This window comes from Amphiura filiformis, chromosome 8 (assembly GCF_039555335.1).
Source record: "Amphiura filiformis chromosome 8, Afil_fr2py, whole genome shotgun sequence".
NCBI classification, from domain to species: Eukaryota; Metazoa; Echinodermata; class Ophiuroidea; order Amphilepidida; family Amphiuridae; genus Amphiura; species Amphiura filiformis.
In genome coordinates this window covers 49,133,406-49,159,063 of record NC_092635.1, presented here as the reverse complement: position 1 = coordinate 49,159,063, position 25,658 = coordinate 49,133,406, and the positions used below count along the sequence as shown (strand labels likewise).

Here is a 25,658-nt window from a genome sequence, read left to right as displayed (position 1 = left end):
TGAAATTTGATCACTCGAAAATCGAAATTTATTCGAGAATGCGTTATTAGAGTCTACATCGTAAATTAATCAGAGTTTCGATATCTACGTCGGGGATTAAAATTTCCATTACTTTGTGGTGAAAATGAAAGATAGATAGATATTAGTTGAGTTATTGTTTTGAAATAAGGGGGGTAATTACTTTTTGTGATGTGTTTAACCCTGGCCTCATGTGTGCTAAATTGTATAAATAAATGTTTCGAATGGCAAATACAAGTTTGTCAAATGCATCTGTGACCATGCTGATGTCAGATTTTGATAAAAATGCTCAGTTTGGAAAAAAAAATTAACGAAAAATTATAGACGTCGATAAGTTGATTTCCAAAGAAAGGATGCATGATAGTCCCTGCTTCCAACTAAACTAATAGTGTCAACGCAAAAGGTTTTTTTTTTTTTTTTTTTTTTTTGTACAAAGTGAAAGTTCAGATTCGCGAAAAGTTCATTAGCATGATTCGACAGAAACTGAACAATAAATCATACAGACAACAATGAACAATACAAATGTATAGATAACAATTTCTATCAAGCGTGATAACTTGTCTTTGATTAAATATCTACATTCGATGATGCTAAAACGTGGTGTACAACAAATTGAATAAATCGAACCAAACTGTAATATCGATACTACATACAGCTCCTGTAATTTACCGTGATTGAGTGGAAACGTGCCTCAAAACGGTTTCTGTTCTTGTGTCGACATTTTGTACTATAGATCATCAGCGTGACGGAGACAAAAAGGTAATTAACATAAATTTCATATCCATGATTAAATTAAGACCATCCGAAATTATAGAATTGCGTTATTGCCGTTTTCGTCTTATAAAATTTTGTTGAAAATTTGAAACCGTATACTTTTATGAACACAGGATTCGGCAACACGCGCATATCGGACAAATAACAGTATTATGTATTATATTGTTTTAACTGGCGACTGTGTAAAAATAGAAGTTAGTATTGGCTTAAGTTAGCATGATAGCAATTGACGTAAGTTAGTATAGTTATAAGTTAGCATTGGCATAAGTTAGCATTGGCGTAAGATAGCATTGGCGTAAGATAGCATTGGCGTAAGATAGCATTGGCTTAAGTTAGCATTGGCGTAAGTTAGTATTGGTATAAGTTAGCATTGGCGTAAGTTAGCATTGGCGTAAGTTAGCATTGGCGTGAGTTAGCATTGGCGTAAGATATAGCATTGGCGTAATTTCGGATTGGCTTAAGCATTGGTGTAAGTTAGCAAAACAAAATTCTTTAAGTATAGTGAATCCAGCACTTTTGGTGACAGAATAAGATTGCCATTTTGACGCTAAAATTTATGAAATATGGTGCAAAAGTGGAATAAATACGCGCGAAAATTTGCACTTTTGGGGCTAAAATGGCCAAATATAAGGTAAATTTGGTCAGAAACCCACATACAGGCCTTAACATTGGGGGGATGATTGTATGGACCATCCCCCTGACAAAATAGTGGGGGTATTTATCCCCCCCCCCCGCGATCTACGCCTATGTGCATTATATCTCTCTCTTCCCCTTCTCTCTATTCAGGAATTACCATGGAGAGGAAGTTGATAGCAGATGAATCTGAAATGCACAATCCAAAATACTGCCGCATTAATTCACAAGATGGTAAAGGAGGTAGGTTGAAATGTAAAATCGTCACTCAAAATAATTTGGGCCATTCCAGTCGAAATCTAAACAACATGACCTTAACACTACTAACATATCTCAGAAAACAGTACAATATAGCAAAATCTAGGAAAAGAGGGGTCAGCATTTTTTACTCATATTTTGAAGTTTCATTAGGTTCCCTAAAGTAGGCCTATTCATGAAAATGGTGATGAAAAATTCTCATATCCCCCCTGAGAAAGATACCAGACCCCCCTAAAACCGCCCTAAAATTGGCTTCTGCTAACCCCTGACAAATTTGAAAATATTGAATTTTGCACACATTTCAGATGACATGTTTGAATATAACACAATGGTTTATCACTTTACTTTTTCTGTCATGTAATATTACATATTTTTACAATATAAAAATGCACAGCAAGCTTTAAAAATGTTTGGAATGTTCCATTTTCAGCATGAGGGGTGAGACTATATTCTTGTATTTTTAAAATGTTGAAAATGTCTAATTTTCCCCAATCTTTGAGGGAAAAATAAAAACCTTCATATCTTTTTTTATTTTTTATTTTTTTGTCATAAATTACCCCACTCTTGATGTTTACAAAAATGCATTCTAAATCATGGAGACTTCTTTACTATTTTACTTACATATCCACCAATTCAGGGCACTTTTAACATTAGTCAAATGAGGCATTTTTGTTACTTACACTTCTACTTCCATATCACTGCATATAGTGATGACTTCAATTCAAAACTGCAACATATTGTTTATCTCTCTATGCCACATGACTACGGTGACACAAATATGTGACCGTCCACGGCAAATGAGCCGTAAATTCCTCCCCGGTCAATTTTGTTTTATTTCGTGTTTAAAAATAAACATCATAAACTTAAAAATGGTATATCATTTGACTTCAAACGATGTCCAGAAGCGGAGTTATGGTTAGTTAAACTTTGCTCCTTCAACAAAATTATAGCTTTTTTCGTTTCTTTTTTGTCTCTTTTTCCACATTGCTGGCAATAAATATCAAACAGTCATAATTGGCGGTCATTTCAAATCATCCCCAAGTCAACGAGGTTTAAGAAGGTTCTCTCATTGTTAATTGTTGGTTATGCATACCTATACAAATAACCCACCACTTGAAAAGGATTTAGCAAAAGCAAACAAAGACCAGAGCTATTAAAAGTTCTATAGCCATCTAAGGTAGAAGCTTACTATCCACTTCAATAATAGGATTATTGATTGGTGTTGTGACTATCCAAATAAGACAGATGTCGCGCCAGCTTAAGTGACCGATGAATACGACCTTCGTACACATTTTACACCATAACTCAGAATACAATTTAGGGAATTTACGGCTCGTTTGTGCTGCCGGGTCACATATGTGATATTAGCCAGGGTTATTCCATTATTTCAAAGGGGTGTTTGTAGAAAACTGGGGTGTCATGGTTTTTACTATATTCCACTGTGTAAAATGGCTGATATTGAGCAGATAATTATTATTATTATTAGACAGCATTTATGAAGCGCCTTATCAAAGAGATCAAGGCGCTGTACAAAGAGACTTTAAAAATTACATTTCCTTATTTCAATTTGTGTGTTTTTATAGGAAAATATTTTATTGTTTTGTAAACATTATTCCACTATTGCTGTTTGCACAAATATGCAGTCATATCATTGAGACAACCATTGCATCTTACTTACATGTCCACCAATGGGGAAAGAGTTCTGACTGGAATATGGAAATGAATATGAATATGGAAAAGGTAGTCCACTTCCGGAGCTTATATCTCGTAAATTAAAATACTCTCCATGCAATTTATTTCTTTATTTAATTAGTCTTGTATGAAACTAGTTTACATGTGAAAATATAAAAAATTAAAAGGTATGAAGGTTTTTATTTTTTCCGTCAAAAAGTGGGTAAAAAACGAATTTTTTAGGTATATTCGTCTCAGATTTGATCATCGTGAAAATACTCATTTTCTAGCTTTTTAGGCCCCATTATAAGCAAACTTGAGATGTTCTAGGGTGATACCTCCGTATTATAATGGAATAGCCCGGGCTTCAAAATACCTTTGATTGTCATCTTAGACATTATAAAGGAAAAACAATTTCTGTTTATTAAAAATACACAATCAAGACTTCAAAAAACCATTTAAACTCAATATCTTTACAACATCTGCATGCTAGAATATGGAAAAAGTAGTCCACTCCCGGGGCTTCTATCTCGTTAATTAAAATACTCTCCATGATTTTTATTTCTTTATTTAATTAGTCTTGTATGAAACTAGTTTACATGTGAAAATTAAAAAAATTAAAAGGTATGAAGGTTTTTATTTTTTCCGTCAAAAAGTGGGTAAAAAACGAATTTTTCACTTTTTCTCAAAAAGTGAAAAATAGGAAAACACCCCTCCTAAAAAAATGGAACAACCCAATTAGATTTTTTACTTTTTCTTTCATATCCGTTAAGATTAATATGTCAACTTAATACCTGCAGAGTATATTTTTGATTGTGAATGGTTTTCTATATATTTGATCATCTTGAAAATACCCATTTTCTAGCTTTTTTGTTGTTGGAAAGGGGGAGGCAGGGGGTCATTTTAGGGGGGTCTTGTATCTCGTACCAGAGGGGTCGTGAGATTTTTTCAATGTCACCAGTGTGCATAACTTGGGACACTTGCTCAACCATCAAAGCATGAAAGAAATCTGCCAACCCTCGTTTTCCCCGGTCTGTCTGCTTCTACCAGACATTCCAGTAACACGGAATGAAACACAAAATTCTGTAACCAAGTTTACAAAACCCAATTATAACATAGCATTTAGGCCTAACACTAATCATCCTCATTTACTATCAACAATGTGGCGTGTTTTATTTATTTCAGGACCTATTGAAGATAAAGTGTCTCAATACCTAACAGTAATTTCCGAGAGGCTTGATAAGGATGAAGACGTACTTTACGATGTTAAAGAGCGTGCTAAACAAGGTAAAATGTTACAAAACTATCTTACAAAATGTTGGCATTTATACAGCGCCTTTCATGTATCAAAGTGTATTTTATTCCGCCGTCGTTAGAATGTCAGCTGCCGTGTATGCAATAATATTTGGGTGGCGCTCAATGCACAATATTCATAACAGGTCCCCCATTTCACCCCTGGATAGAGTGAGGTAAAACGTCTTGCTCAAGTTGAAGTTCACAACACGATGACACCGAACACGCAATCCTTCGAATGCGAGGCAGAGCCCGTACCGCTGCGCCACTGTGTCTCCCATAATAGAGTGCCGGCTTAATGTTTAGGGGCTTCACCTTTTCAACTTTCATTCAAATAATGTCTACCTGAAAGTTGAATAAATATGTCAAATTAAATGTCAAAATCCTCATTTTGTGGTATCAAGAAAACACAACTAGATACATTGGGATGGCACTATATCATGCACTCTTAGAAAAAAAAAAAAGTATGGGTACTACAAGGGGTTTTTAGGCTGTCCTCCGTGCCAAGGGTGCCTTTAAAGGTTCTTCAAAAAAACCATTAAAGGTTCTCCGTAGGTCTTTAAGAACCCCATAGGCATGATTGGTTCTATAAGGAGCCTTTTGGGGTTCTTAAAGATATATTAAAAAGTGACCCTTGGAAAACCATTTTTCCTAAGAGCACTCAGCCTGAATTATCGATGCAACGAAATAGTGAGATCTGAGATATAGAATTCAACGTTGATCCATTACCACACTCTTATTTCGCCAATTAAAAAAGTCTTAAACAATCTTAATCAATCTTAAACTCGTGTTAGTTACGTGGTCCTCTCGTCGAAATATTGGTTAAGGGCCCTTAATTTTCTTGTTGTTTAAGGCTCAAATCAATAGTTGGTTAAAACTTTAAACCAATAAATGCATATAGCACTTTAACCAGCTTCAAGTTTAAGTGCTTAACCAACTAGGTTGTTTAAGGTCTTTTAATCAATATTTGCTTAATAACTCTAAACAGATAATGATTTATATGTTCTATTTTATCTAAGGATTGTTTAAGAAATACAACTGCTTAATCAATGGTTGTATTGGATTTAATTATGATTGGGACTTTCTTTCTTTCTTTTTAAAAAAATTTTATACTGAAACATAATTCATGATAGATTTGAAGTCATCAGATCTTGGTCAACATTACTGTGAGATTCGTTCAAAAATACAATTTCATGCATAAAGTATTTTGGGTTTTTTTATCAGTTCAACCCGCTATGTATCCGGGCAATGTATCCGAGTAAAAAATTAAAATCTAGTAAGCCTTTCTCTCTCGCATGCATTACGATACAATGCTAAAATACAATACATCAACGCTAATAAATTCACACACTCGATACGGTATCCAGCATACCGAACTTCAATGCATCTCGTCTACATTGTAAGCTATTGTGCGTATGCCCAAAACTGAACATCGCGGTACACACATTGGTGATATACATGTACCGTGCACGTAGAACAGTACAGTACAGTATCGCTAGAATGTCAATCCCAATGACATTGTTAAATCTAGCAAATGAACGCATCAAAATCCACCCTTTATGTTTCAACAATGTCTATGCATAACTTATCAAACGAATCTCGAGTTTGGTGCAACCTGATTGACTCAAACCTACCTATTTGAACGAAGTTTCAGGAGACCATAAGCAGCACGACCAGCATTCACTCGTGGCCGCCATTTGCTTTTGTCATTTTAAACAATAATTGGTTAAAATTCCGTGGCGCGAGATGTATCGTTAAACAGGTAAAGTACAATTCCACTAAACATTACACAGTTTAACGCCTTTTAACGTAACAAAAAATAACCACCTTTATACGCTCGAGTTTAACAGTCTTTTAACATATGTTAAACTTTGCAGATTAAGCGCAAAATCACGCCAATTGTTAAACAATCTTAAACTTTTCTTCTTATACTTGGCGACTGTTAACTGCCGGAACAAGAGTGCATTATACTGTATGCATTAAATCCACAGAAGGTTGTGGTATTCCAGCGGCTGAGGTTGACGCAGCAAAAACAGGCGAGGAATTCTTGGACCTCCTTCAGAGCTACGGTCTCATCAGTCGATTTCATGTAACCTACATTCCATGGTTACTGCGCAAAGCTGATGGAGGAAGAGATGTCGTGAAAGATTGGAAAGACATCGAAAAGAAAATACCACCGCCTTCCTCTTTGTTCGTATCGAACCTACCAGCATTGCCAAAAGGTATGTGCTTCCCGGGATGTACGGTACCTCAATAAATTTGTTACACTTTATGTCTGGGCATATTGTTAAAAAGATGTCACCAATTCCAACAAGCGGATGTCCTTAAATTATAAGTTATAAAAAAAAAAAGCGCAGTGATTTATAGTGCGCTACGCACAGGCACAACGCCTAGACGTTGATCCACAAGCCTCAGCACACTTTACATGTTGTCGCCGCGCTGACCACTACGGCCTCACATCATTTCCATAAACCATTAAACAACAATTCAGGGACTTTGCTGCTTTAAGAGCGCACACCCTAGACATTCCACAAAATATCCTTCGCAACCAGGATCAGCTCCCCGAGTTTCGTACGGGTTACAACGAGACAAATTAGCAGTCAGTTCCTTGTCCAGGGGAATTTCAAACTAACTCAATTTTTCCACAAGTGCGTACTAGGCACCGCCAGGGTTCGAACCCGCAACCTCTCGCACCATATAAGCTGATTTAGGTTTGTTAATTGTAATTAGTTTTGTCTTTCCTTTGATTAATTTATAAATTATAAATTTTATTCTTTCCACAGGACATTTTCGTCTTGAGATAGAGGTTCAACTCCCAGAAGACCGGAGTGGTCACGTGCTTCACTTGCAGAAGCAACTGTATGAAACATTTCCGATGTGCACGCAGAACTCAAGTACCCAGGGGGACGTCGCCCCTGATGGGGGGCCCGGGTGGAGGTTCCCAATCGGAGTGAGAACATTTTTGCAAAAGGAGAATCAAGCTTGGCTATTTTCACAGAATATCGGGTCTCTTTTTCCTATTGTTTGCTTTCTTTCTCTCTCTTTTTCTCTCTACCTTTCCCTCTTTTTCGTCCTTTTTTCACTTTCGTTTTTTCTATTACTACCCTGGGAGCGCACGCCCGAAGAAACTACCTCTGCCCCCACCGTTGTGTTTGACAACTTGCCAAGTGAGCTGATCTGCTTTCTCGGTGCCACAGAGATCGAAGAAGGGAATGACTTGATCATTTTGACAATTCAGCTGCCGTCATCTCGTCGAGGGAAAAAGTTGAGAAATATCCCTAAAACGTTGTACAGTCATCTTCTGTCGGTTCCTAACTGGATATACAAGAAAAACGTCATCGGGGTTCACGTTGGGAATATTGACTACGTCACCTTCAAGGAAGCAGAAGAAGTTTCAGGTATGTTAACCCCTGTTTTAACCCCTGTTTCAAATTTTGGATAATCTCTTCCCGAATTACCACATTTTCTCTCTCGACTCTCGAAATTTAGCAGCATGTCATGAGTTTTCTTCAAACTTCGAATTAGTTTTAGTATTTTTCTATAAAAAAATGTGTTGAATCAATAATATTTGGGCAAATTTCCAGATCTCAATGAATGAAACCCCTCCCCAAGGCTTTAGGCTTCGAGAAAAAAATACGGTCTACAGGCCCGATCGACCCAAATTTTGCTTTTGGGTTTGTTTTTTTTTTTTTTTTTTTTGTTTTGTGTTTTGTTGTTGTTGTTTTGTTGTTTTTTGTTTGGGGTTTTGTTTGGGTTTTTTTTTCTTTGTTTTACTAAATAGATTCATCAGGTTTGTAGATATACAGTAAAATAATTTTCTTGTGCACAAAACCAAAATATTTTACTCACTTGACGGTTTCGCCCAGAATGATGTTGGTCGATCCTTACTTCCGGTAGGACGAATCCCGACTGTAGAGGGTGTATTTACAGTCAGGAGAGGATCATACACGTGACTAACGTAGTGGGCCCCCTCGTCTCTTTTCATGACATTGGGTCATTTTGGGGGTTTTGTTTTGTTTTGTTTTTAAGGCGAGCCGGAGCCTTCAGGCCATATTTTTCCAGTTTTGATAATTTTTAGTATTTTTATTTTCTTGATACAGAAGCACCAGCAAACTTACGTCAAATTGTCTGGGTCGAAACTGATTATGACGGTGACGCTGATTGGGATCAGGAAAACACCGTTGGAATATGGCATGTAAGTTCAAAGGCCAAAAGTTGTCACCTGCCGACAAAGTACCAGTTAGCTCAATAAACATCTTAAACCAAACAGAAAGCCGATCTAACTTGAAAACATGAAATTGTACCAAAATCCGGCGCTTTACCAACTGAGCTAATGGAGTTGAGACACACATTTGCAGGTTTACCGGTACTATGTGTATCGATGATTTGCTCAAAATCCTTTATAGTTTTGTGGATGGGGCTCTTCATGTTTGACGCATGTTTCAAAGCGCTCGATAGTGAGCACTAACTATCGAGTTTGGTTATCAAATTCATGATTCGGCATTGAACGGTGTGTGTTCTTTTTGCTCATTAAGGTTCCTAAAAGGCAGAAGTCAAAGGGAACTACAGACATTTCGCAAACCGAAGTGACATTTAGCATAGAGTGGGTAGAACTCGAGTACGATGAGTGTGATACGCCACCGGTGTCTTCCATATCTGATTGGCTGATCATAATACCAACATGTTTCACGAGAAAAATTGAAGATGTTCCTGGTGAATCTGATGTGAACAAACAAGCTCAGTTAAGGAGAGAGCATTATCGTGACGAAGAAGAAGGCGGAAAGGAATCAGGGGGAGAATGGCGTGAAACAAATTGAATAGATTCAAGAACATGAAGAAGGTAATATGATCTAGCATTTAAATACAGTATGAGATATGAATTCATTATTAATTTTATATTTAAAATTGACAAGCAAACTGGTGGTTGGGGGGGTACAAAATTATGAATTGGGGGTGTAGCGACGGCCCTGACAAAGCCCGAAAATGTGAAATATTTTTAATATCTGTGCATTATTTTATGGTAGTTCGTGTGTATAGGCCTATATGATATTGTTTGCTTCAATTTGGTGATTTTGTTTTTACATTATTTTTTCAGATTCTAGCAAAGGCAATCATTAGGATATAATAGCTGATCCATGATGACACAATCTTCTCGATCCATGTTTGGTGATCATGTAGGCCTATGGGATATACATGCTACATCATGGAGGGAGTAAGCCAATATGTGTAGAAGAAAATAATGAGGAGCCAGTTTTATTCGTAGAATTATAGAAAGGAAACATTTATAAATAATAGAGTTATCAAAATGTCACATTATTCTCGACATGTGTGACATGGTCAAGGGGAATGAGTCACATGTCGACCCTGGTCGAAAATGAGTTTTACATAGGTTCATATGAGAGGACATTTAGAGCTTTCAGAAACTGAAACCCCTATGTTGATACGACTTTCCTTTGCGAAGTTACATCAATTTATCAATTGCTGAAAACAATGTAAAACAAAAGCATTTGAAAACTTTCTTTGGCAATATCTCAAAATCAATATTAGCGACATGCGACTCATTTCCCTTGATTTTGTATACAGCTGAAGTAACGATGGCGTATAGTTGTGGTATTTGTGCACACTGGTCATTGGTGTAGCCAGGACTTTTTCAGAGGGGTGTGAGCAAAGGGGGGGGGCAAGGGAAATTGATCAGGGCGGCCAGTATCCCACGAGGGCAAGAGGGTGCAAGACTTATCAAGGGGGAAGTTGTCCCCCTCCTTGCCCACTACGCCAAGGGTACTCACACTTCTTTATTAGGCCTAGCCTACTCATAATATTTTTCCTTATATATCATGTTATGGTGAATATATCTTGTCGCTTGCAAGATGCTGTATTTGTAAGGGAAAAACCCAAAAGTTCGATGAAGCCCTATAAACGAAAGTCCTTTCGTTAGGAGGCTAACCCCCTCCCTTCTAACGTAAGTGTCAAATATCGAAAATTCCAACCCGTATTCATAGGATACAGGGCCGTCGCTATGGTGGATGGGGTTGTGGAGGAGGTGCGAATAGGATATTGATCACGTTTATGGAAGAAACAGATATTCTTATTTTATTATAAAATACTTTTCTTTATACCTTTTTTGGCACGAAAAAAATTAATTAGGACTTTCTGGATTTTCTAATAAAAAGGAATCAAAGTGCGGTACAGGTGCTTTAAAAATGAACTTATTTGTTGTAGGTTGCGAGTACTGCACATTATATTGATTTGAAATCATTTTGAAGCAACGACTGTAAAATGTCAATATCGTACTTCAGACAATACTAAAATTTTACAATTATATATTAAATCCTTAAAAAAGATCAACTTTGATCAATGTTTTAACTACTTTTTTACAAACGTAATCGGACTTTTTGACCCCCTCCCTCCCTAACGAAAGGACTTTCGTTGATAGGGCTTCATCGAACTTTTGGGTTGTTCCCTAACGAAAACGTGGAATCTTATGAAACACTTTACTCTGCTATACCAAAAATGTTGCAAAATGTCAATATGGTATTTGATCATCAGTTAATATAAGTAGCACCAAAATTATGTTAACTTGAACCCATAGGTAGGAGCTACAGAAAGAAGCGGGGAGACGTAGGGGACGGACGTCCCCCTAAAAACCCTAAAGAAGACAGAACTCCAAAAGTAAAAATAATTTTAATGTCCATTTTTTGCCAGTCAGAGCCCTTTGGTAGGACATTACTCTTATCCCATATTGAGCCTACTTTTAGCTGAGATATTACCCATGCAAAACTCCAATTGTACATTTTTGTACATTTTGACCCCCTGAAAACCAATGTCAGATATTTTGCCCCACCATCAACTTCAGATATGTTGAAAATATGTTCTTGGACAACATTTCTGAGAGATATTGGCTTTGGGACTCGATGACCATGATGACTTTGCTTTAAAAACATCAGTTAGGTTTGCCTACTACGGTATATGTCATTCCAACCACATCAACAAAATGGGTTGGTTGGTCAGTGGTCATCCACTCAAATTTGCTGAAAATCATTTCTAGCATACCTCTATGAGCATATATGAACACATGGAACAAAATGAATGCTCAACTCCAAGCGGTTTTGGAGACATGGCTTGTCAAACTTTGGCCCAGGCCCCCACTTTTTGCTCTCTCAAGTTGCGTCGTTGAATTAATAGCGTTTTGGAACACTCATATTTTGACTTTGCGAAAAAGATATTAAGCTGAAAAGTATCACCTAGCATGCCTAGGGTGACTTTTACCCAGAGAAGCAGAATCTTGACTCAGAAACATTGTATCTTATCTACTGAAGAAGTTATGGGTCTCTCAAAACCTCTTTTGTTTTGTTTTTGACAAATAAAATTTTGACAAAACGAAACAAGGTTTTGAGAGACCCATAACTTCTTAAGTAGATAAGACGCACTGTTTATGAGGCCAGATTATGTTTTTCTGGGTAAAAGTCACCCCATTTAGTACTTTTCAGCATAATAATTTAGGTATGTCACAGTGGCTGCACAATAATTCTGCTACACTGTGCATGCAAGCATAACAGTGAATTGAAAAGGGCGCGCTTCAAATTTGGCCAATTTTAGAAAACATCCATGTCGATAAATGAATTTCTTTATATGCTTCATTTATCCAAATTGTTTAAATTTTTAATATATGGTACTTTCCGAGGCTAACATCGGGTCCTCAAAAATTACAAATTGTTTTGTTTAAGAGCTACTGCCTGTTTTTATGGATTTTTGAAGATCGCTCATAAATCAGTAAATATAGGCCTATTGAAGTAAAGGAACTACCACCATTTAGCTGAAATACTAATCTTTCTTGGCATTTTAATTAATTCCGTCGACAACGAATGAAACACTTCCCTAAAACTAGTTGAAGCAAAACATTAATCAATGATATTTTTAGGGAGTAATTTTCCAAACCACAATAGCTCTAAGCCATTGTGTGTGTCCAAGGCCATACTATTTTTGTATACGCGGTACAGTAAAATGGCTGTTGCTTTTACCGATTATCCTCCCATGTTAATCCAGATGACAAAATGTTAATTTAAAGTCTCATTGCAACTGAATTTTAATTTTTACTTTTCGGACTTGGCTTTGAGTAATGGTGACACATACCATGTTTACAGTAAAAATGAAAATTATATTCCAGACACCGTCAAAATATCAAACTTTTTATTTTTTTGTATTGTTTTTAAATAATTAACTGCAGTTCATTTATTCAACCTCATAACAGGATCATACTTAAAAAATTTATGATGAATGAACAGACGTTCATTAAATATTGAAAAAAACCCTAAAATTACTCGTGCCTAATTTGCATAATAATATCATAAATACATAATTAGCTGTATTACCTAATTTGCATAATTAATTACTTTTTGTGTATTTTTTGTTATCAATTGAAAGAACTTTGTATACATATGTGTGCAAAAAAAACCGCACCTTTATATCATGTACGGTTTTCTATTGGCATCAATTTTGCATATTAATTAGCTGAACTTAGTCATTTTTTGAGATTTAATTTGTCTGCAGATTGGCCGAAATTGCTAAAATAGTATATTTGGTTAATTTATTATAATTATTCAATGATAAATTTTTTAATTTTGTTTTCTGTAACGAAGTCAGGAAAGATAGGCATTTAACATCAGTAACATGTGATATTTAAATTAACGCTGCTTTTTCAAGCAAGCGTCCAAATATACCTTCAAAATCTTAAAATGTGCCAATTTTGTCATTACAGCCATTTTGTGGCAGGATTTCATTCCATCTACGAGCATCTTTAAATTGACACTACGTCACAATGCATTGACCGATTTCAATTCTGTTTTTTGATTTTTGATGCTTTAAAGGGGCATTTCGTGATCCACAGCCTCATCCTCCCACTTTTCTCAAAAAAAGTTGAGATTTTTATATCACTGGAAACCTCTGGCTACATAATGTTTATGTACAAAATATTTCTTGCAGATTAATTCGTTTTGCAAAGATATCGTGAAATTTGAATTTCGTTCTGGTGCACCAGAACGAAATTACAACGCATTGTCTATGGAGCAGTGTAATACACATAATCATGCATAACTCACAAACGCAAAATCGGAATCAACTGAAATTTTGGGAATAGGCTTTTTTCGTGGATATGTACAACAGAATTTATTTTCAACACGGACTCAAAAATGTCCAGATTTGAAATCAAAACAAAAAATTACCTAAAAATTGCAATTTATTTTGATCATATAAAAAATGAAAAAAAGTTTATATTTTTAAAGGACAGACATGTAATCAGCCTAAAACAGGCTTGTCGCAGTCTAAAAAGTTCATTGCTTATTGTAAAATATGTAGACTTGGCACAAATCTTTGCAATTACCGTACTCTAAAGAATTTAATGGTGTGCGTAGCGTATTAAAAGCAAGTGAAGGGGGGGTGAAATGGGCAAGCTTCCACACCGGAAATGCAAAATTGTGCAACTCGTATAGTGCAGAATTTAAACTCATTGAATTGAAGCACAATCTGCATTTTGGTGATTTTGTTTTGCTTTCAAATATAATGCATGATTATAATTATTTGCAATCAGACTGACATAATATTTTTCAGTTGGAAAATTAAAATTTATTTTGATACGGTTGTGGAGGTCGCGGCTGCCGAATTCAGCTCCATGACAAAGTGTATGAACATGGACGTGATATCAGATAGGATAACCATTATAAAAGCCTGTTAAATTCCATGTTCATGATGGATTTACGGACATTTGGAAGTCTGCTATAGGCATGTGAGTATTATAAACTAGGATCGTGTAGGGGTATGACAGGGCTGAACACAAATATTTGGTAAGCTTATAGGTTTCTGACCCCCCCCCCCCCCCCCCCTTAGAAATGCTATTTAGATGAATAATAGCTTGCCATAGCAATGTGAAATCGAGTGCATAATGAGCATATCTGCTAAATACGCACAATTTAAGGGTTCAACATGCCGCGCGTAATGTTTGCGACTAAAAAAAGGTGCTGCGTCATTCTGTAGAAAACACGCACAATTTTACGGCTCAACATGCCGCGTAATGTTGCGACTCGTTCAAAGGTGCTGCGTCATTCTGTAGAAAATACGCACAATTTTACGGTTCAACATGCCGCGTAATGTTACGACTCTTTTAAAGGTGCTGCGTCATTCTGTAGAAAATACGCGCAAATTTACGGGGTAACATGCCGCGTAATGTTACGACTCGCTTAAAGGTGCTGCGCCATTCTGTAGAAAATATGCACAATTTTACGGTTCAACATGCGCGTAATGTTACGACTCGTTTAAAGGTGCTTCGTCATTCTGTAGAAAATACGCACAATTTTACGGTTCAACATGCCGCATAATGTTACGACTCGGAAAACATTGACGCATTACCAGTCATTGGCAAAAGGCCTGTGGATTTACCACAAAAACCACACACAGTCAGAGTGACAATTATTTAAAATGAGTGCAAATTTGCCACAAAATTTCAAAGTCATTGACTTTCCCATTATATCAGTATTAGCTTTGTTATGTAATAGCCAACATGAACTCTAGCCACTTCACACCTTTTCGTGCAGTGTCAACACACAGATACATGTCATTGTTTATATAGCCCTATTATATAGCCAGGCAATATGCAGCCATGCATACATGTACCTGTGAGATGCATGGAACAATGTTTTATACAGGGGGGGGGTGTAATCCTAACTCTAGAGCATTGAGCCCTAAACCTAAACCCTAACCTAAATCATAACCCTACACTCTAACTCTATGACATAACCCTAAATCAGAGAAAATAAAGGTAGAGAAGCGACACTCTCTGCAAACTGCCTATACCGTGCTATACAGCGGTTGAAGACATGCAATTCGCAAGCGTCGTCGCCGGCCAAGTCTTACTACGAACGTGTAATGAGAAGATACCATAGAGTCCTACATAGAGATCTGAGGAAGAGACGGTCCGAATTGACCTAGTGACCTATAATTTATTAGAGAATCACATTTTTAGAGTATAAGTCCGCCCACCGCTGTCAATCATTCTAATGAACAAATGAAACAAGCTCTGGCATTCTGGCAATGACGTAATCCTAATTATAAATGAGAAAATCACATTGTACATGTAACTGTCTGCTGTACTTCATGTCTTCCAACAAGTGCCGGAGTGTCGCTAGCCTGCCTAAATCTAAACCCTAACCCTAAATCATAATTTCAAACCCGAACCTTATGTCTTATAGCCAGAACTCTAGACCTAGTAGCCTAAATCATCAAAATCTGTTGCAATTTGCAGATGTATTTTTTTCTCCATTTTCTCCCCTTTTTTAATTTAAAGAAAAAAAGTGGATTTTTTTAAGTCCATGTCGAGAATAATCCCTGTTGTACTGAAAAATGTCATAAAAAGAGGATGCTAGGATCACGAAATACTCCTTTTAATAATACAGCTCAATAATGTAGGAACATTAAATAACGTGTTTCTGCTGCGATTATTTTTGAGGTGATATGCCTAATAATATCTTTTTTGCAAAGTCAAATATGAGTGTTCCAAAACGCTACTAATTCAACGACGTAACTTGAGAGAGCAAAAAGTGGGGGCCTGGGCCAAAGTTTGACACGCCATATCTCTAAAACCGCTTGGAGTTGAGCATTCATTTTTTCCATGTGCTCATTATGCTCATAGAGGTATGCTAGAAATGATTTTCAGCAAAATTTGAGTGGATGACCACTGACCAACCAACCCATTTTGTTGATGTGGTTGGCGTGACATATATATGAGTAGGCAAACCTAACTGATGTTTTTAAAGCAAAGTCATCGAGTCCCAAAGCCAATATCTCTCAAAAATGTTGTCCAAGAACATATTTTCAACATATCTGAAGTTGATGGTGGTTCAAAATGTCTGACATTGGTTTTCAGGGGGGTCAAAATGTACAAAAAATGTACAATTGGAGTTTTGCATGGGTAATATCTCAGCTAAAAGTATTCTAATAGGCTCAATATGGGATAGGAGTAATCTCCTACCAAAGGGCTCTGACTGGCAAAAAATGGACATTAAAATTATTTTTACTTTTGGAGTTCTGACCCCCCGAAGTTGGTCCTGGATGGACGAAGTTGCATTTTGAGGGCCCTGTATCTTTTAAAGTAAAGGAGTCATAAGTTTTCTGATGCCAGATTTGAATTCTACACAAAAAAGTACCCCAGGATACATACTTTTCAAAGTTGTTGGGGTTCCCTTGATACATTTTTGGACCTCCAAACATCGTCTTTCGCGTTGCGACACATTTTTTACGCTGACCCCCCCCTAAATTTCAAATTGATGCCACGGGAAAACGAAATGGAGTATGAAGCTAAAATTTTCAGGGTTTTACTTTCTCATTAATATCTACCACCACACAGAAAAAGAAAAAAATTGAAGAGGTGCTGCGGTGCACATCCCTGGAGTTGACATGGAATGGCTCATTGCCCATGTTCATGTTCCTATTTAGCCCAAACAAATAACGCGTTTTAAGCCAAAATAGGGGAAAATTGCAATATTTTGCTCGCTTCGCACGCCCTGATCAGGGAAGTCATCTATACAAGATTCACCTTTAGGGACCGTTCACAAGTACTTGTTAGGGGGGCTGATGCAAAAAAGGGGACCCTGAACATTTTGACCCTCCTAAGGGGGCCCGGGGGGCCTGAAAAAATGACCACAAATTTTCCTGGGAAAATTGAGTTTATATGCTTTTCTATGGGCTTTTCTTGACCCATCATTTCATGTCAAAAAGGGTACCGCTAATTTTGAGGTCTGTAAAGGGGGGGGGGCGAAAAGTTTTCGCGATGAAATTTTTTTGCATCAGTCCCCCCCTAACAAGTGTTTGTGAACGGTCTCTTATTTTGTGCTAAAAATAGTCTCAGTCTGACATTGAAAACATTTCACGCTCTGCGCTCGCAAATGTCCCAGTCATTAAACCGGTCAAAAATATTAAATTTTAGTGCTTCCGCCACCACTGGTGTCAACAATTCAATTTACGCCTTATATTGGTTCTTAAAATAAATAAGTTTAGTTATTTTTTTCTACATTTCATATGCACAAAGTATAGTAGGCATATTTACGATGCATTTATAAGATTTTAGATTTTTTTTTGGTACTAGCAATATTTTTTCTTAGTACACAGACTTGTTACATAACTACATGGATCATGTAATGTATATCCGCAAATAAAAAAATCCTAACGAGGGTGACACTCCTCATAAGACCGGGGTCAATATTCTTATTTCAGGTCCTTTTCATATCTCAAAATTCCAAGAAGGTATATGACCCCGAGTGGTGTCAAATGAAAGAGAGGGGAAAAAGTAAAAAATAACATGAACGGAGGAAATTCACTCAAAGAATGTGCTGAAAGTGGAGGGAATATATCTGATATCATACCATCCACTCCAGCAATGAGAATCGTTGGGAGCACACGACAGGGAACACACAGAACTGTCAGACCACCTGTGAATATAACACCAATAAGTGTGTTATCAGACCACCTGTCAAGTTGATATATGTTTGTAACCAAATGAATGTATAAGTGTGTTATCAGACCACCTGTCAAGTTGATATATGTTTGTAACCAATGTATAAGTGTGTTATCAGACACTTACAGTGATAATGAGGGGGCACAAGTTGATATATGTTTGTAACCAATGTATAAGTGATAATGAGGGGGAACAAGTTGATATATGTTTGTAACCAATGTATAAGTGTGTTATCACACTCATTGGGCTGCGCCCAACTCGTGTGATAACATACACATAGACCCGCGTAAATATTCATATTTTGGGTCCTTTTTATATCTCGAAATACCAAGAAGGTATACCTCATAAGACCCGGTTCAGCTATAGTGCGGTGACCGCTCTAGGTTATCTTGAGTTTATGGGTGATGGGTCTTTTTTTTTTTTCGGGGGTCTTAGTATTTGGGTATTATTGCTTGGGTCTCGCTTTTTGGGTCTTATTTTTTTCGATTGATTTTGTCGAGTCAGTTTTAAGTCTTGATATATCTTAGGTCTTATACACTCTAATTTCGTACTCATTCATTTTTTTAATAGTGAGATAGCCTACTGTTCATTTTGATTAGGTATATTATCACTTTGAACCGACAATCTTATAAATGAATAGTTTCCGTTTTATTTGAACAAGTAACTATTCAAATTGACAAGATCTCCAACTCATTTTTTGACAATAATACCCACTTCATTTTGACAAGATTCTATATTTATGCCCCAGCTGGCAAGACAAACGAGTATTCAAATTTGATGTTTTTGGTCATTTTGACAAGACAAACTACTCAAATTTGATAAGTTGAGTCATTTTGACAAGAATCTATTTATTTTTTAAATGACAAGGCAATCTTATCAAATTTGATGAAATTCTTGTCATTTTGATAAGAATATCCGATTCATTCTGAAGATAAATCTGTTCATGTTGAAGAGAAATCTGTTATATGTTCCCATCTGAATAGTTTCCCTTGTCAAGTTTCTATTCAAAAATGAGGAGCATATACATCGGTTTAAGAGTGTACTTTTATAGCTGTTCAGAACCATGTAAGATATGAATAGTTATAGGCCCGTTGCAAAAATATTTGAATACACGAAGTTTGTAATCATGGTAGCACTCTCTCAATCCGAAGTTCCCAAAATTATATAAAAGGTTGACTGACCTAAATAACAATTCCCTTTAAAAGGGAATTATCGCTTACAAGCATAATTCAATTCACTTGAAACATATGCTACTTCTAACATAGTTCATGAAGAATACAATTTCTTTCTGTGTTTTATTTCAATATTTTAAATGGAGACTTTCCATGTGTGTTCCAACATTGTGAACGATGTTCACGTGTGTTTTATGTTATGTTTTTTAGGCGATGTTTTGTTATGCACATCACGTAAAATATGTAATATTTAATAGTAGGCCTATTTAAGAGTTATCAGTTTCTGGAATTATCGTAACGAAAATGTGTTTATACAATAAAGAATAGGTTGAGATCAATATTATAATTTTTTTTTGCAGCGGATATCCATGAAAGCTGCACGTTGCCGTTTCCAGTATATTGTGTAATCTTCGTGTATTATCCGTATCTGTATAGGCCTGATTGCGTGAGTAAATATCTGTTTAAAGAGCTTTCAAACAGAATATTTACTTGATATTTCTTTTTTTTTAAAGCATTTAGGGAACAGTTCGTGATGGATGGAACCATTCACTATAGGCCTAACAATAAACCATATATCATGTATATAGAGATAAAAAAAATTTTTTTGTTTTAATGCCTTTGTTATGTCGAATCATCAAATATGTTCCCACGAAAAAAGCTGAAAAGAATTTGAATTCGAAACTAAAAAATTGACAAAAGAACGACGCGCATGACTTGATGATGACGTCTGAATCACGAGGTAACGCGAAAACATGCATGAAGTTCAAGTTTCTATATTATTTCTTTTACAACTATATATCAAAACAAATTTATCTCCAATAGACTTGGTAAATGTTTAAATGATTTTGAATGCTTGATAGATGTCTGGATTTTACAAAGAAATAACGTTTCGTAAGTGCAAAATACTGACGCCTGTTCTTTTTCATAACATTATAATTATTCGGCCGAAGCCATGCAAAGCCCAATACTCAGAGCTAGGCAACTAAATTAGAGGTCTGCCTACTACCGAATATGGCGGGACGGGGATATGGGAAGAGGTCCGAGTTTTAGAGCTTTTTAGAAACAGGAGGAAAACCGGAGCACCCGGAAAGAACCTGCGAGGATGAGCATGGATCGACAACCAAACTCACCTGTGGCAGCGCATTCTGTTCAGTTCATTCGTATCTTGCATAAGGTCGCATTAAAACCCGGACCGCTCGTCAAAACATCTTCCTTTGGCGACCGGGCCTTTGCAGTGGCGGCACCCTTGCTTTGGAATACTAGGCCCCATGTCACTTGGGAAAAAACGGGAAATCGCCATAAACTTTGTGTTTTTTTGTAAATATTTAATGTATTTTAAAAAATTTTAAATATATTTATATTTCACTATTGTGATTTGTCATATTCTTTTCTTTTCTTTACAAAAATTTAGGCGATTTTACAAAAGTTTCTGACAATTTGCGAAAGTTTTTGCGATTTTATAAAAATTATGGCGATTTTATAAAAATTTTGGCGATTTTATAAAAATTTTGGCGATTTTATAAAAATTTTGGCGATTTTAGACATTTTTAAGGGATTTTACAGAAATGTAGGCATTTTTATGCGAATTTGCGATTTTATGCGACTTCCCGCGTTTTCCCTTGTGACATAGGGCCTAACACGATCCCTTTCACCATTCGTTCTGCTGTTTCCATTGATCAATTCAAAACTATAAGCTCAAAACATTCTTGTTCAAATAACTGACTCTGCATTTCTTGCTTAATCATGTTCATGTCATTTTGTGTAGTGCATGTTGTAGTATAAGTTGTTTAAGCACTTAGGAACCGTTATTTTGCGCTTTATTAAAGTTGTTAATTATTATTATTATTATATTATTGACAAAATGAATTTTATCAACCCACTGACTAGGCCTATAATTATGTGACTGTCTTAGCTTTTTTCACAAATTTATGGTTGATTCTAGCTATAATGGGGACGTACATGATGTATATACACGTGTCTATACAGAAATGTTGAAATTTCGTATTTGTAAGTAATTGCATATACGAGGGGGTATCCAAAAGTTTTTGACATCGTCCAGAAGTGAAAGAGCTATACCGATGAAATTTTGTCAGTGTAATCACTGGTCCTTATGTACATTATGGTCCAAAAATGGTCTCATAAGTATGTTTACTTTCTTTACAGGTGGCGCTAGATGGGCAGTAGGCGCATAACCTGCAAGATGGTGAAAATTGAGGCACACAGCGTGATTATATTCCTGCATTTGAAGGGTTAGGCCTACAATGCTCAGAAAATCTATGATGAAATGAAAGCAATCTACGGTGATGATTGCCCATCATATGGCACTTTTGCTTTTTGAAAAAGGAATTTCCAAACTGGCCACATGTCCCTCACAGATGAGCCAAGAAGTGGACGTCCATCACTAAGGCTGAGTTCACATAGAAGTATACGGTATACGGTATTAGCTATACGAAATACGCTCATTCGATCAGGCTGAGTTCATATAGGAGTATACTATGTGAACTCAGCCTGATCGAATGAGCGTATTTCGTATAGCGGATAGCGAGTATGTCAGTTTACCCATTTTCTTCGTCTTATCAAATGCTTGTAACTTTACTTCTTGATGTCACATTGCATTTAATGAGGTGTCATAATGTGCAGAATTAGATAGTGCTTCTATTAAAAAAATGAATTTACCCACATATGGTTTAGGTTTTTAAAATTAGGACGGTATACGCTGCACTAAAATCGAACACGCACGATTCCCACTATACTAAACTATACGCAGGTATACGGCCTTTTCGAATAGCTCTTATGTGACCCGGTACTATGAAATTACCTTGCTCGATTTAAGCTATACGCGTGCACCGGCAAAACGTGCATCGTATACCCGAATAGTATACTTCTATGCGATCGTAGCCTTATGTGACCCGGTACTATGAAATTGCCTTGCTCGATTTGAGCTATACGCGTGCACCTGCAAAACGTGCACCGTATACCCGAATAGTATACTTCTATGTGAACGCAGCCTAACGGATGATGCGGCCACAGTGAAAAAACTCAAGAAAGTGGAGGATCTTATCATGGAAAGGTTATGCACCTACTTCCCATCTAGCGCCACCTGTGAAGAAAGTAAACATACTTATGAGACCATTTTTGGACCATAATGTACATAAGGACCAGTGATTACACTGACAAAATTTCATCGGTATAGCTCTTTCAATTCTGGGCGATGTCAAAAACTTTTGGATATCCCCTCGTAGGTTAAAGTTTCTATGCATTGGACACAATCATCGGTGCATCTTTAAAGCCATAAATGTACGATCTTTTTAGATGAATTTGGTTAATGTTTTTCAATGCTGGTATATTAATCATGCTTACACACTTCCAATTAATTGGAATCAGTCAAATTCGTTGTTTGTAGGACACATTTAAACATTCAATCCCACATAGAGCTCCACAGCTAAAGCGGCTAAATGGAAGTTCTTTCATTATTTCGGCTTAAAATGCAGGAAAGCCTTCCTGCAGACAGTTGTTACTAATATTATTTCACAATTTTTTGGCAAAAATAACAAAATTAAACATTGGACTGATAGCTTTAAAAAAACAGAAACCAATTCTGCAGCGTCACCATATTGAATTACCAGGGTCCAGGGATGTGAGACATATTACAAACTATTGAAATCGACTCTTGTGATACAGACAACATTCAAAAGGAATCATATACCATGATATACCAATGTAAAGGTGTTGACAAAGTTATCTGAATGATTGACCAAGTGTAGCAAAAATAGTGAATGACAACCATTCACACAACATCAATCTTAAGCTATATCTTATACAATGTGGATTCATTCACTTTACGGTAAAAATAGAATTTTTAGGAAGAACTCGCACGTAGGCCATGCATGGTTTCCAAATTTCGAAGATACAGCTGAATTTCTTACATGATTTCCTTTCCAAAAATATATACTTTCATGTAAGTCTACTTCCTAGAGTCTGTGCTTAAATTAAATTTGGATTATTATTCGGTGAACTTGCACAAAAATGAAAATTGTGTATCAATAATATTTCCTCAAAGAAATTGTCATTAGGTATTTTTGAAATGAAAAAATTGGCAAAAACAAGAAACACAGCAGTATTGACAAAGTTGAAGCCCGTTCAAATATCATGTAAAATGTCATGGTTTTCGGCTTATTAACCACTACTAGGATACCGTAAAACCCCGTCTACAAGCATATAGAGTGCTTCTGATGAAAGCTACATTAATCCAGGCGCCATTATGGAGTTTGAGCAAATAAATTACGGATTCAAGCATATACAAACAAGTATTATTTTAAGACCAATCTATTTTATTGGTATATTTACGCTTGCTTCGAATTAGTTTAGCTTTCATAAAAAACACCATATATGCTTGTAGACGGGGTTTTACAGTATGTTAACACATTATGACACTTTGCACTACCATGGAAATAGGAAAGGAGACGAGCAAATCATTGCAGAAATCATGGTCTGACACAATTTTCCATGAAAAGTCTCTTTTACACATAAAGCTGATATTGGTCAATTTCAATCAGTGATGTAAAAACAACAAATGAATTACTTATAAAAATTTCCTTTAAAAGGGAAAGCAGCAGCCTCAATGTAGAAGAGGTCTTGTAATTAGTTTGGGTCACCGTGAAAGGCATTATTTTAGGATCACGCTTACATCCATCATGTTTCATTACAGTCCACCAAACCATCAATGATGAGAACATGCACACTGAAACAGCAAAAAACATTACCTCTTTTTGTCTTTTCCGCCTTTTACCCATGCTTCTTATATATATAATATTAAGAAATACACTGCAGTTTTTTAGTTAATTGGCTATAATTCTATATTAATTTGCAATGTATAGTTTACTATATAGTGGCAATCACATTATAAATGTATTACTCACTACAATTTTCACTTTTAAACTGTATCTTTTTTAACGTGTTGGTTGTTAATCCGAAACTCCTGCGAAGCTATGGAAATGGCATTAGTCTGCATTGTGTATTTTCTCTGAATCATTTTGTTGAATGTAATTTTATGAATCAAATAAAAAAGATAGAAAGTGGATTCGCTTTAGTTATGTGTCATTTTATTGATAATTAATATTTCATGATTTGAATAAAAATGTAAGCACGTGAGAATAAGCTTCAAAATGATACTACTATACATAGCATCTATACTTTTCAAGATATGGATAATTTTGTGAATGATACCTTAATAGTTTTGCCAAATTGGTATTCTAAGAAATCGGCTAATTAGTTTTCTGCTTTACACAGGATTGAATAGGGGTTATCATATAGTTCAACTGTTAAACATCTTCTTAATAAGTACTTTCAAGGATTTGAAAGTCCACTCAGTCTCAAGGTCAAACAGGCCTACTTTGAAATTAAAGAATTCCAAAATTTGAATATTTTTATGGGGATGTCATCTTTAAACCCCTAAACTGGCCTACAACTCAAAAACATACCTGGTGACTTGTTCCGGGTTTTGTGGGAGCTGGTCACAAATTATAGACACAATGAGCGTATCGATTTCTAAAAATCACATTTCCAAGTTAACTTAATATCTCTACTCTACTTTGATTTAAATTGAAAGTTCATTCTTAAAAACAAAAGTTCACAAGGATGATTACCAGAAAATGAACAATAAATCATATAAATATACAATGAACGTAGACAGATATTCAATTATTCATATCAAGGGTTGCCTGTGATTGCATTCATGATGCTACACGGGGCGTAGAACTCCGGGGGAGTCACTCTCATCCGCTACACTCACCGCGTCCGACAACCTTTGAAAAGCATAGGCAATGCATATAATAATGGCGTGAACCCAGAATCAATCTGTATATAAATGCTTAAACGGTGAAATACCCTAATTATAACTAAACTGGTTATTTTTTAACTTAAAATTTATGAGAAACCATGGGAAGACCAAAACACGCTACTTTTCGTACACGTACACTGCAAACATATTAATCAGATTTCACATTTCATTTAGTATTTAGTCACATTAAAAATTACAAAATCTAAACATCTATGCATTCGGCTGTTCAATTACCCAACAATTATAAGATGCCTTCTCAAAAACATCCCCTTCGGAAGACCCCCTACCCCCCCCCCCAGACCTGACCTTCCGGGGTGCAAGATTAAAAAACTCCCAATTTCTGATCAAAAGTTGTAGTATTTATGCGTTAAACAGTGAGGTCCAGGGGCACGCCTCTCTCTTCCCCTTCACCTCTTCTTCCCTCTTTTTCTCTCCTTCCCCCTTTTCCCCTTTTTCCCCTTCCCTATTTTTTGCCCTTCTTCCATTTTTTTTTTTTGTGTCC

At 36.2% G+C, this 25,658-nt stretch overlaps 2 protein-coding genes across 3 annotated transcripts in view; both read left to right on the top strand.

Annotated features, from left to right (window-relative positions):
* LOC140159151 (uncharacterized) overlaps nt 1-25,658 on the top strand; it is a 53,209-nt gene that overhangs the window by 356 nt on the left and 27,195 nt on the right. The window lies entirely within an intron of this gene.
* On the top strand, nt 617-10,469 carry LOC140159150 (uncharacterized). Its single transcript, XM_072182509.1, has 8 exons — nt 617-777; nt 1,579-1,668; nt 4,540-4,641; nt 6,639-6,869; nt 7,431-8,045; nt 8,748-8,842; nt 9,183-9,487; nt 9,743-10,469. Exons 2-7 carry the CDS (start codon nt 1,587-1,589, stop codon nt 9,462-9,464), a joined length of 1,407 nt encoding a protein of 468 aa, XP_072038610.1. The 5' UTR covers nt 617-777; nt 1,579-1,586; the 3' UTR covers nt 9,465-9,487; nt 9,743-10,469.

Bases quoted from the DNA above. Each gene is read 5' to 3' on its own strand.
- LOC140159150 (XM_072182509.1), top strand. From the start codon at position 1,587: ATGGAGAGGAAGTTGATAGCAGATGAATCTGAAATGCACAATCCAAAA. The intron at 1,669-4,539 runs GTAGGTTGAAAT...TATTTATTTCAG, and splicing joins TTCACAAGATGGTAAAGGAG to GACCTATTGAAGATAAAGTG. The intron at 8,843-9,182 runs GTAAGTTCAAAG...TTGCTCATTAAG, and splicing joins ACACCGTTGGAATATGGCAT to GTTCCTAAAAGGCAGAAGTC.